At 41.6% G+C, this 13,041-nt stretch overlaps 1 protein-coding gene across 2 annotated transcripts in view; it reads right to left on the reverse strand.

The window, feature by feature from the left end:
- The window catches only part of LOC135505121 (probable E3 ubiquitin-protein ligase HECTD2), a 33,699-nt gene extending 21,712 nt beyond the window's left edge, over nt 1-11,987 (reverse strand). The window contains exons 1-13 of one of the 2 annotated variants that reach the window (XM_064924227.1): nt 11,531-11,987; nt 10,753-10,870; nt 9,265-9,415; nt 9,085-9,187; nt 6,313-6,402; nt 6,153-6,217; nt 5,942-5,987; nt 4,239-4,348; nt 3,819-3,967; nt 3,139-3,262; nt 2,740-2,836; nt 2,199-2,306; nt 178-310 (exon numbers count right to left, since the gene is read on the reverse strand). In XM_064924227.1, coding sequence (XP_064780299.1) covers nt 178-310; nt 2,199-2,306; nt 2,740-2,836; nt 3,139-3,262; nt 3,819-3,967; nt 4,239-4,348; nt 5,942-5,987; nt 6,153-6,217; nt 6,313-6,402; nt 9,085-9,187; nt 9,265-9,415; nt 10,753-10,870; nt 11,531-11,626 — 1,390 coding nt within the window. In that variant the 5' untranslated portion in view covers nt 11,627-11,987. Of the gene's footprint in view, nt 1-177; nt 311-2,198; nt 2,307-2,739; nt 2,837-3,138; nt 3,263-3,818; nt 3,968-4,238; nt 4,349-5,941; nt 5,991-6,152; nt 6,218-6,312; nt 6,403-9,084; nt 9,188-9,264; nt 9,416-10,752; nt 10,871-11,530 lie in introns of both variants that reach the window. The other variant, XM_064924225.1, reaches the window with a different exon arrangement.
- Nucleotides 11,988-13,041: the final 1,054 nt, after the last annotated feature.

Genomic DNA, 13,041 nt, shown 5'->3' on the forward strand with positions numbered 1-13,041 from the left:
GGCACTGGTTGAGACTGCAGGATGAAGAATAAAAAGCCAGGGCTAAAGGAGAAATACATCTCCTGAACGTATACTGTTATCTATAGAGAAAATAGCATTGTTGCAAACAAAACAGCTGTAACATCTGTATCTATATGGCAACACATACACCTGATCTGTTTGTCCTATATGTCTCACCGTAGTCTGTGTGAAAGATCTGTCGGATGAGAAGGAGAAACCACTCCTTGGTCAGACCACCCATGTCTAAACCAGCCTCCCCCACAAACGACACTTTCAGCTTCTTCTTCAAGTCTGCTCGATTTCTAGTCAGCTAAATGCAGGAGAACAAGTTAAGCTGTGGCCAACTTTCTTGAACTTATCAGAACAAGGCATCCCGCACTTATACAGTTGAAGTTTAAACTTGTTTTTCAACCACTCCACAAATGTCTTGTTAACGAACTAAAGTTTTGGCAAGTTTTAATTTTTTATTTTATTTCACCTTTATTTAACCAGTTAGGCAAGTTGAGAACAAGTTCTCATTTACAATTGCAACCTGGCCAAGATAAAGTCAGTGAGGACATCTACTTTGTGCATGACACAAGTACATTTTCCAACAATTGTTTACAGACAGATTATTTCACCTATAATTCACTATATCACAATTCCAGTGGGTCAGAAGTTTACATACACTAAGTTGACTGTGCCTTTAAACAGCTTGGAAAATTGCAGAAAATTACGTTATGGCTTTAGAAGCTTCTGATAGGCTAATTGACATCATTTGAGTCAATTGGAGGTGTACCTGTGGATGTATTTCAAGGCCTACCTTCAAACTCAGTGCCTCTTTGCTTGACATCATCGGAAAATCAAAAGAAATCAGTTAAGACCTCAGACAAAAATTTGACCTTAGACCTCCACAAGTCTGGTTCATCCTTGGGAGCAATTTCCAAATGCCTGAAGGTACCACATTAATATGTACAAACAATAGTACGCAAGTATGAACACCATGGGACCACGCAGCCGTCATACCGCTCAGGAAGGAGAGGTGTTCTGTCTCCTGGAAATGAACATATTTTTGTGCAAAAAGTGCAAATCAATCCCAGAACAACAGAAAAGGACCCTGTGAAGATGCTGGAGGAAACAGGTACAAAAGTATCTATATCCACAGTAAAAACGAGTCCTATATCGACATTCCACTCAGCATGGAAGAAGCCACTGTTCCAAAACCGCCATCAAAAAAGTCAGACTATGGTTTGCAACTGCACATGGGGACAAAGATCGTACTTTTTGGAGAAATGTCCTTTGGTCTGATGAAACAAAAATAGAACTGTTTGGCCATAATGGGCATCGTTATGTTTGGATAAAAAAGGGGGAGGCTTTCAAGCCGAAGAACACCAACCCAACCGTGAAGCATGGGGGTGGCAGCGCCATGTTTTGGGAGTGATTTGCTGCAGGAGGGACTGATGTACTTCACAAAATAGTTGGCATCGTGAGGAAGGAAAATTATGTGGATATATTGAAGCAACATCTCAAGACATCAGTCAGGAAGTTAAAGCTTGGTCGCAAATGGGTCTTCCAAATGGACAATGACTCCAAGCATACTTCCAAAGTTGTGGCAAAATGGCCATCACAAAGCCCGGACCTTAACCCTATAGAAAATGTGTGGGCAGAACTGAAAAAGTGTGTGTGAGCAAGGGGGCCGACAAACCTGACTCAGTTACACCAGCTCTGTCAGGAGGAATTGGCCAAAATTCACCCAACTTATTGTGGGAAGCTTGTTGAAGGCTACCCGAAACATTTGACCCAAGTTAAACAATTTAAAGGCAACGCTGCCAAATACTAATTGAGTGTATGTAAACTTCTGACCCACTGGGAATGTGATGAAAGAAATAAAAGCTGAAAGAAATAATTCTCTACTATTATTCTGACATTTCACATTCTTAAAATTGACCTAAGACAGGATTAAATGTCAGGAATTGTGAAAAACTGAGTTTAAAATGTATTTGGCTAAGGTGTTTGTAAACTTCTAACTTCAACTGTACCTACCTTGGATGTTTCAGTTTTGAAAATGCACTGAATGGAAAGCAGTGAAATATCTGAATTTACATTAAATGAATTGGCTAATACATTATTGCATAACAGAAATAGTAATCAAGCCTCTCTTCCAGGGCTGTCTCTTAAATAATGTTTTTGTATGTCTGTTAGATGGGAAATGGTATTACCTCATCCATTGAGTCACTGACCAGCTGCAGCCGTCGGACTTTGATGTTGAGAAAGAGCAAGCTCATGTCCACTCGCTGTCTGCGAGACACTTTGTCCACCAGGCTTTGCTGAAATAAATAACAAGAGCTACTCCTTATGTTGTTACCACAGTACATGATGTTTAAATTGGACCACTGCTGTCTGGGAGGGAGAGCGTATGTTTTCAGTCTGATTCACTGTAAATATTGTAAACTTGTTGTTCTTGGTTTTTCCTGACTACAAGATGGACCGGGAAAAACTTGAGGACCTATACAGTATACACTCCAACATACATAAATTATTTTTTTCTAAAGATTAAACATATATATATATATATATATATATATATATATATATATGCATTCTCTGTACATTAACACTAGAAAGTTAATATGCCAATATGAAGAATGGTAATAGTTAGTCTGAGAATGTGATGCATTGTCTGTGCTTTGACAGTGCAATACAATGACACTGTCATAGATGGATGACAAGGACCCATGTGGGCAGTGACCTCTGTCTCACCCTGGCCATGCTGATCATCTGCTGTTCAGAGTCCTTCTGGATAACGGCCTTCTTCACCACCGTGGACAGAATGAAGGCGAACTGGCAGAATGTAAACCTGGGGACGGGGAGGAACAGGGAGGAATATTTGGTTATCATCCGGAAATAATGTTTTGGTTTCATAAGGGATGGTGTGATTTTGGTGTATGATACTCATTGAAGATAGCTGCTGGATATATTTGATGTTGCAATCTGATATCATAAACAAATAATCTGTTATGCTAATGCTGAAAGCTGACACAAGAGGGAGCTCCATTTATTTACGGGGGAATACAGGAACCAAAACAGCAAGGGCTGTGAGGAGAATTGAAGAGCACTGGTCAACATAAGCTTTGCTCTGACAATATTGTCCTGTCACACCTGGTAGAGTTTCCCTGAGTCTGCCATATTCGATAGTCTTCCATGAAGTCAGTGTGGTCCAGTGTGGGGTTGTAGAAGTCAACAAAGGGCAGGATAGGCGTGCTAGAAATGATATTGGCTGCATCTACAATGGAGAAAAAAGAGAAACAGTATCGAGTTCTCTTGGAGACTGATATATTCTCATGAACTTTGACACCTCTTCTGACCCCCAAACAACGTCTACCCCAGACACATATGGGTAGATAACCAGACAAATATGGTTAGGAAAACCAGACAAAAATGGGTAGATAACCAGACAAATATGGGTAGATAACCAGACAAATATGTTTAGGAGATCCAGACAAATATGGGGAGATAACCAGAAAAATATGGGTAGATAACTAGACAAATATGGGTAGATAACTAGACAAATATGGGTAGATAACTAGACAAATATGGGTAGATAACCAGACAAATACGGTTAGGAAAACCAGACAAATATGGGTAGATAACTAGACAAATATGGGCAGGAGAACCAAACAAATATGTACAAGAGATTTCAATCTCTGTAGAAAGTGAAGTTTAATCCATTACAAGGGATAGACCGAACCCCCTTTTCCCTAAATCTCCACACCACTTCACTAACATCCCCCTGCCCTGACCATTGCCCATCTCTGTGGGGGTGAAGACGTCCTACTCACTGAGGAGGGAGAGGACCTTGGTGGCGGAGGGGATCCACCAGGAGCACTTGGCCATGGGGGGCAGCTCCTCAGGCTTGACTGGGAACAGACGGGTGGAGATGAAGAGGTGCAGCCGCTCCACCAGCTGTTTGAACCGCTTCTGGGACAACCTGGGTTAGATAATCATCATCGAGGCATTATCACCATGGCAAGGAATACATTTTAACTTTCAAAACAGATTGTCTTTGCTTGAAAGCTGTGACTGCTCAATTCCTACCAACTCCAACTAAACCAATTTGGAAAACGTCATTTATTTAACTTTCCTACATAAAGAATAACAACATGGTTTCTTTCTGAGGACTGTGTTTACTTTGTGGATAACAACTACAGCCTGGAAAAGCATGGGACTGCATAAGACAGAGGAACAATCCCGACTCTTACTTCTTAAACCAGTGCATCAGGAAATAGTGGTCTGCTTCCGCCAGCGCGGCTATTTGCCTCAGTAAGTGTGCATAGATGACATATGTGGCTGGGCTGGTGCACTGAGGGTTCTGCAACAAAGGGAAGCTTTTTCAGCAGTGGCACTGCACTTCAAAAAGGACATAAAACTTTACAACAGAAGAAGTCTGGCTTCTAATAAAGACTGGCATTACAGAGGAAACCAGACTATTTTACTTCAAACATGACCTCATCCGTTCCCTCGGCAGAGAGAGAGAGAGAGAGAGAGAGAGAGAGAGTGGGAAGAGAGAGAGAGAGCGAGAGAGAAGAAAGAGAGAGGAGAATAAAACCACTGGTATTATAAGGGTCTGACTGACATCAACCAAGCCAATCAGACACATTTACCAAGGCTGCTTCCCACATGGCACCATATTGCTTATATAGTGCACAACTTGATCAGAGGTGCTATGGGCCCTGGTCAAAAGTATTGCACTACTCTATGGGCTTTGGTCAAAAGTATTGCACTACTCTATGGATCCTGGTCAAATGTAGTACACTACTCTATGGGCCCTGGTCAAATGTAGTACACTACTCTATGGGCCCTGGTCAAATGTAGTACACTACTCTATGGGCCCTGGTCAAAAGTATTGCACTACTCTATGGGCCCTGGTCAAAAGTATTGCACTACTCTATGGATCCTGGTCAAATGTAGTACACTACTCTATGGGCCCTGGTCAAATGTAGTACACTACTCTATGGGCCCTGGTCAAATGTAGTACACTACTCTATGGGCCCTGGTCAAATGTAGTACACTACTCTATGGGCCCTGGTCAAATGTAGTACACTACTCTATGGGTCCTGGTCAAATGTAGTGCACCATTTAAGGAAATAGGGTGTTAATTGTAATACAAACCCTACAATGAATGAATTAATACTTGTCTTGTCCCTTTCAATTTCACAGGATCTGTCAGAGAGCCTATCAACAGCCCAAAGACAAATCACACTAAATGTAGATGAGAGAACTGGAGAGACTCAATGACCACGAAAAGTTGCTGGCAAGAAAGGGATGGAAGACTTACTTTTTAATTTACGGTCCTATAAACCCCATAAAACGTCTGAAACAATAATTAAACCATGAATGGGATAGAGACAAGAGTCTTCAACCAAAGTCTCAATTTTTAGCAGACAGAAATCATCCCAGTTCAACTCAGCCATTTCCCAGTCTGCCTACCGAGTCTCTCCCAGGCTGTTTGTGTCCATATTTGGCCGGTGCCAAGCCTACCTCTAGTCTGTTGGTCATGTGTAAAGTAAACACTCTGCTCTCCTTATATCCAGAGCCTGACTGAGACTGACTGCTTGGGCTATGACTGGAGTCAATGGGCCATGTGGTGAGGGAGCGCATCAAGAGTTTCCTGTGTTTGCCTTTAGACTGAGGGCTGGGGCATGTGGTGAGGGAGCGCATCAAGAGTTTCCTGTGTTTGCTTTTAGACTGGGGGCTGGGGGGGGGGGGTAATGCGTATATTTGAATGCAGAAACGGCCTCACTTCTAATGAGGAAATTGCTGTTATTACTGTTACATAATGAAAGGAGTTTGTTATTTATAGCGTGGAATTAAGTATCAGCGGTCAAAAGAGCACATCAGTCAAATCTGTGTGTCATTTGTACCAGTAGTGTGTACATATACAGAACGTGATGCATGACGTTACCTGAACTAGAATGAAATACGCTCTCAGGTCATCCTTCGTCCGTCGACTGCTAAACAAAGCAGACAATATGAAGTTCATTTCATTTCTCATCCAGTATGTAACATTTGCATCAATATTCAAGTCACAAAGTATAGAGCTTTACTATGTAGAGAGGAATCCTTCGATTTGAGTGGCAAATAAAAGAGCACTACACTATAAGAATGTCACACACCCCTTCCATTCTCTCAACAAGCTGTTAACGATCCCCTTCAGCACTGCTCTCTGGGCATCAGGAGGCTGTTGGATAAATGTTAGATCAAAGTTAGTAAGAGGTTTTCATTTCAACAACCTAATATAAACATGGCTATTCGTTGCTCAATCATTCTACATACCGTGAGCGATAATGCGTCATAGACAGCATTGATGAATTTGGTATTGATTCCTGAGTCTTCAATCGTGTTGAACGGAGGGCTTGCATCTTTCTGGAAAGAGAAATTAAGAGAACATTTAGATTAGGACTAACACATAGGTTAGTTTAGTCTATAGTCGTGGCCAAAAGCTTTGGGAATGACACAAATATTAATTTTCACAAAGTCTGCTGCCTTGGTGTCTTTAGATATTTTTGTCAGATGTTACTACGGAATACTGAAGTATAATTACAAGCATTTCATAAGTGTCAAAGGATTTATTGACAATTACATGAAGTTGATGCAAAGAGTCAATATTTGCAGTGATGACCCTTCTTTTTCAAGACCTCTGCAATCTGCCCTGGCATGCTGTCAATTAACTTCTGGGCCACATCCTGACTGATGGCAGCCCATTCTTGCATAATCAATGCTTGGTGTTTGTCAGAATTTCTGGGCTTTTGTTTGTCCACCTGCCTCTTGAGGATTGACCACAAGTTCTCAATTAGATTAAGATCTGGAGAATTTCCTAGCCATGGACCCAAAATATCGATGTTCTGTTCCCCGAGCCACTTAGTTATCATTTTGCCTTATGGTAAGGTGCTCCGTATGGTAAGGTGCTCCGTCAAAAGGAATTGTTCGTCACCAAACTGTTCCTGGATGGCTGGAAGAAGTTGCTCTCAGAGGATGTGTTGGTACCATTCTTTATTCATGGCTGTGTTCTTAGGCAAAATTGTGAGTGAGCCCACTCGCTTGGCTGAGAAGTAACCCCACACATGAAGGCTCTCAGGATGCTTTACTGTTGGCATGACAAAGGACTGATGGTAGCGCTCACCTTGTCTTCTCCGGACAAGCTTTTTTCAAGGATGCCCCAAACAATCGGAAAGGGGATTCATCAGAGAAAATGACTTTACCCCAGTCCTCAGCAGTCCAATCCCTGTACCTTTTGCAGAATATCAGTCGGTCCCTGTTGTTTTTCCTGGAGAGAAGTGTCTTCTTTGCTGCCCTTCTTGACAGCAGGCCATCCTTTAAAAGTCTTTGCCTCACTGTATGTGCAGATGCACTCACACCTGCCTGTTGCTATTCTTGAGCAAGCTCTGTACTGGTGGTGCCCCAATCCCGCAGCTGAATCAACTTTAGGAGACGGTTCTGGCGCTTGCTGGACTTTCTTGGGTGCAATGAAGCCTTCTTCACAACAATTGAACCGCTATCCTTGAAGTTCTTGATGATCTGATAAATGGTTGATTTAGGTGCAATCTTACTGGCAGCAATATCCTTGCCTGTGAAGCCCTTTTGTGCAAAGCAATGATGACGGCACGTGTTTCCTTGCAGGTAACCATGGTTGACAGAGGAAGAACAATGATTCCAAGCACCACCCTCCTTTTGAAGCTTCCAGTCTGTTCTTCGAACTCAATCAGCATGACAGAGTGATCTCCAGCCTTGTCCCCAACAACACTTACACCTGTGTTAACGGGATAATCACTGACATGATGTCAGCTGGTCCTTTTGTGGCAGGGCTGAAATGCAGTGGAAATATTTTGGGGGGATTCAGTTCATTTGCATGGCAAAGAGGGACTTTGCAATTAATTGCAATTCATCTGATCACTCTTCATAACATTCTGGAGTATATTTTAATTGCCATCATACAAACTGAGGCAGCAGACTGTGAAAATTAATATTTGTGTCATTCTCAAAACTTTTGGCCACGACTGTACACTTATTAGTGACTCACTCAGTTCAAGTCTGGATCCCTTTGGGGGAAGACTAATATTCTATATTATACACTGGGTGGTTTGAGCCATGAATGCTGATTGGCTGTCAGCTGTGGTATATCAGACCGTATACCACGGGTGTGACAAAATATTTATTTTTACTGTTCTAATTACCTTGGTAACCAGTTTAAGCAATAAGGCACCTCGGGGGTTCATGGTATATTGCCAATATTCCACAGCTAAAGGCTGTATCCAGGTACATGTTGCGTCATACCTAAGAACAGTCCTTACCCGTGGTATATAAACTGGGTGGTTCGAACCCAGAATGCTGGCTAACAGCCGTGGTATATCGAACAGTATGACAAAACATTTATTTTTACTGCTCTAATTATGTTGGTAACCAGTTTATAATAGCAATAAGGCACCTCAGGGTTTGTGATATAAGGCCAATATACCACGGGCTGTATCCAGGCACTCTGTTTTACATTGTAAATAAGAACTTAGTCATGGTATATTGGGCATATACAACACCCCCTTGGGCCTCATTGCTTAATTATACTTGTCATGACATAATTATCCTAGAACCTCTAGGAAGCAATGCAAACCGACCATGACACATGCTAAACATTTACCCAACTGTTGCGTATATGATCATACGTTCTCTTACAGGTCCTGCTCTTATGAATAACCCTCTCTATGGATACCAGGCACAGGTGCTATTTTCCCCGACTCTGTCATTGACTTCATTCATTTACAGACTCAAAAACAACTCTCCAAATTCCCCTTTACCTGGCTACCAGAAATACTTTATTCACTGACCTTTAATCACAAAACAATGATGACCTTTTATTTGCGTTGATCACTCACATTACAAATTTAGCACATTTGCTTTAGGAATTTTTACCATCACACTTATCTATACAAATGAATTGACATAGTAGTGCAATAAGTCCTTATAAATCATGCTGTATAAATAGCACTGGCTTGACTGACAATACAAATACGAAATCTCAGAATTGAACATGGCACAGACATGGGGATTACCCACCTTAAAGGCAGCATTCAGTTCTAAAAAGGAGCCGAACGTGGTCAAGTAGAAATCGTGGACGTGTTTCCAATCGCCTGAGACTGTTGCCCTCTCAATGTCCTCCCTAGTAAACATTAGACAAATATTAAAATTAATTTCTGAATGATAATAATGTGTGTGTGTGTGTGTGTGTGTACTTACTGGAACTCTTTGACAGTCTTGGTGCGGAGGGGCATGACTGGGTCAGTGGCAAAGCGAGCCCTAACCTCAGGAGGCAGATTGTCAACAGTGATGCGATGTTGATGTTGATGCTTCAGTCTAACATTAGGACAGATGGGGGGAAGCTCTCTACCTGCAGGCGGAGTAACAACACACATATATATTTTTTTTAAACACACAAACACTATCATCCCTGAAAATACTGTTATATATTAATGATGCAATATGAAACTCTGTGGGTGACCCGACCGAATTTACATAGAAATGTGAGTTATAGACTCCCGAGTGCCACAGCGGTCTAAGGCACTGCAGTGCTTGAGGCATCACTACAGATCCGGGTTTGATTCTGGGCTGTGTCGCAGACCGGGAGACCCATGAGGCAATGCACAATTGGCCCAGCGTCGTCCGGGTTAGGGGAAGGTTTGGCTGGCATGTCCTTGTCCCATCGTGCTCTAGCGACTCCTGTGACGGGCCGGGCGCATGCACCCTGACACGGTCTCCAGTTGTACGGCGTTTCCTCCGACACATTGGTACAGCTGGCTTCCAGATTAAGCGAGCAGTGTGTCAAGGAGCGTTGTGGCTCTCAACCTTTGCCTCTATGATTCTCTACTGTATACTTGCTTGTTTTGTTGCAAATTATAGTTTAACAATCTCAAAGAACCATATATAACAAGATGAAACCTGCATAAATGTTTTTTTTTCTTCTCATATCACAACAATGAGCAGCATAGGGCAATGAACTCTCCATATTTTCAAGTATAAGTGACAGCAATATATTAACATATTTTGAAAACTTCCGTCGCCAGCCCACACAACGGTCGTGTTCATTACACCCAGAACAAGTTCACCATATAAAGGAACAGCAGTTCTGAATGGGCCTTTGTCTCCCTCATCTGCATCAAGTATTGATGCTCAAGTCTCCTCTAACATCTTTGATCTCAAGAATAGGAAGCCACGACAACACATCTGCCTGGAGCATCGCTCATTAATTCAAAACAGCCTGTATGGGTCGCTTTGAAATTGAAACTATCCTTTCTTTTGGGAGCACTGTGTGAAAATGATTTCCTTTTAAGCCTCTTAGTGTTATTATTAAGTCTCAAAGTGTACCCTGTACCTGAAGGTAACAATATCAAAAGTGTGTTAGGTAGCCATATTGATAGCACATGATAGATAATACTTGAGTAAATGCTTCTTGCCGGCACTTGATATTGGTTCACTATGGCTGCGTTTACACAGGCAGCCCAATTCTGATATTTTTTTCCACTATTTGATGTTTTGTCCCATCGGCTCAGATCTTTTCACATCAGATATTTTTCAGAGCAATTAATGAAAAAAATAATTGCGTTGCCTGTGTAATTGGGCTGCCTGTGAGCTTCAGAAATCTCAGATCACAAAAGACTGTTGCTTACTATTCAAGTTGACTCTTGAATGAGGTAATGTGCACATTAGGGTTACCATGACGGATCATACCATGCCGTATGCCAGGAAGGATAAACTGGGAGGAGATGCTGTGGCTACCATCCTCCTTTCTGTGGTTTGAGATGAAGTTGAGAGACGGATATGGCAGCTTTGGTCCACGATCAAGTCCCTGTGATAAAAATCACAATTCATTTGACAGACAGGCGGCCCAATTCGGATCTTTTTTCCACAAATTGGTATTTTGACAAATCACATAACATCTTTTCACATCAGATATTTTTCAGAGCTGATCTGAATGGTCAAATGACCAATCAGTTAATAAAATAACAGAATAGGCTGCCTGTCTAAACACTGCCATGAGTCTTGGATGTCCAAAAATTGATATCAGGTCTTGAAATGTTAATAACAGTATCGATTAGAACTATAACAGTATATAATACTATTAATTCACAGCAAGTACTGTAGCACATTGGCCACCAAAATTAAAGTTTGATACATAAACAAAATGTACAGTATAATGTTTGAGCTTTGTTACAGTGATAATGTGGTATATTACTCACAAAGCTGCTATGCTGTTTTATGACATAAATGGTTTAGGAAGAGCTGGCCAAAAGGTCCCACCCTTAGTTTTAACATCAACACATTTCCAAAAGGATAAACCCCGAGGTCATTGAAATGGTTAAGCTATCATTATGCAATGAAATAAATTGACATTTTATGACTTCATTGTTACATTGATCCCACATGAAAAAGGTTACTTTATTTCTTAATTGGACATGAAAACACATTTAAAGAATATGAAAAATATTTTAAAACATTTCATACTAACAGAGCTGGAATGACTGGAAATTGGAGGGAGTCTATCTCTCTCCCTTTCCGCCTGATGCAGTGGTGTGTGGTTTTCTCTCGTAATGTTGAGTAGCATTTCTTCATCAGTTGAAAAGTATCGTTTAGGTCGCAGTCACATTGCTCTTTTCTTAACTAAAACAAGTTAAAAGAACTCAAAAGACCCTCATACGCGGTACCCGCAGTAACAAAACATCAAATAATTTGAAACTAACTCTAAAAGAACATTCAGGACCTGATACGCTCTCTCGTCTTCATTGTAAGCAGGTGAGCTCGCGCGCAGAGACCCGAGTCTTTACGCAGTGGTCAAAGTGAACAGGCACGAGCGTCCGCATTCGATAGGTAATGTCGCCGAAGTCTAGTTTAGGTGCTACACTTAGGTAAGCATAAGTTAATTATTTTCCACCTAACTGGATGTATCGTCTATATTTGCAGTGCAGCTGTACACATGCGCCATGTTGTCTAAGAGGAGGTTCATAGTTACGAGCTTGGATACCATGGATGTCCTTACGTAAGTGTGCGGTGTTGCTGTGACTGATTTACTTCGCCCAGGCAGGGTCTGTTTAGACTTCGAGGAAAGGGCTCGAGAAATTAATTTATCACCAGGCACTGCTAGACTTCAGTTGGGATGTTTTTCTGTAGGCCTATTCAATGAATCCAAGTGATAAGGTATCCTACTACCCTGCCCTACTTATAGACAACACGATTTTATAACTGTGTTATTACACATGATGACTTGACCTTGCATCACCTTGCTTTTGCCTTTTCTAATAAATACAGTACTGCAAAGTTGATTGTGAAGATAGAGACACTTTCAGCAGCAGTAGGCTACTGGTAAGTTCCACCGGTGAGATCAGAGGAGCCTTCTCCACCCTTTTACCACAACCTTATAATTAAGGCCATCACAAACTTCAGATGAGCGCCAGTCACATCATGCACATGTACCAAGCCTTAAATCATCTGGCAGATGAGTAGTGAGGAGGATAATGACAGCCTCTTCATCACTGTAGCGTGGGATTATTGCTGCTGATGCAAGCAAATTGCTGTTATGTTATGGAACTTCTCGCTGACAGAGAGGGATCCTCACAACTTCATCACTGGGCACCGAGTCAGAGTCGTACAGTATATGCTATAGCCATTCCCCCATCCACATGTTCAAGCCCACATGTTAGAGATGATTGAGTGTTTGTTTTTTTAGCAGGTTGGCATTTACTGAGATGACTCATGTACTGGATGGAGAAAACTATGTAGAGTGGTCACTAGCCGGCACAGCCACAAAGTAAAAGAAAAAAACTAAACCTAACCTTAGCCCTAAACTTAACCACACTGCTAACTCTAATACCTAACCTTAAGTTAATATCAAAAAGCACGTTTGAATTTTATGATTTTTTACAATATAGACAATTTTGAATTTTGACTGGTCCATCTCCGCAGAAACCGCTCAACTCTGCCTCCATGGCAAGATTCATGACAATAAACGTCAACCTGCGTTTT

This window comes from Oncorhynchus masou, chromosome 18 (genome assembly GCF_036934945.1).
Source record: "Oncorhynchus masou masou isolate Uvic2021 chromosome 18, UVic_Omas_1.1, whole genome shotgun sequence".
Taxonomy (NCBI): Eukaryota; Metazoa; Chordata; class Actinopteri; order Salmoniformes; family Salmonidae; genus Oncorhynchus; species Oncorhynchus masou.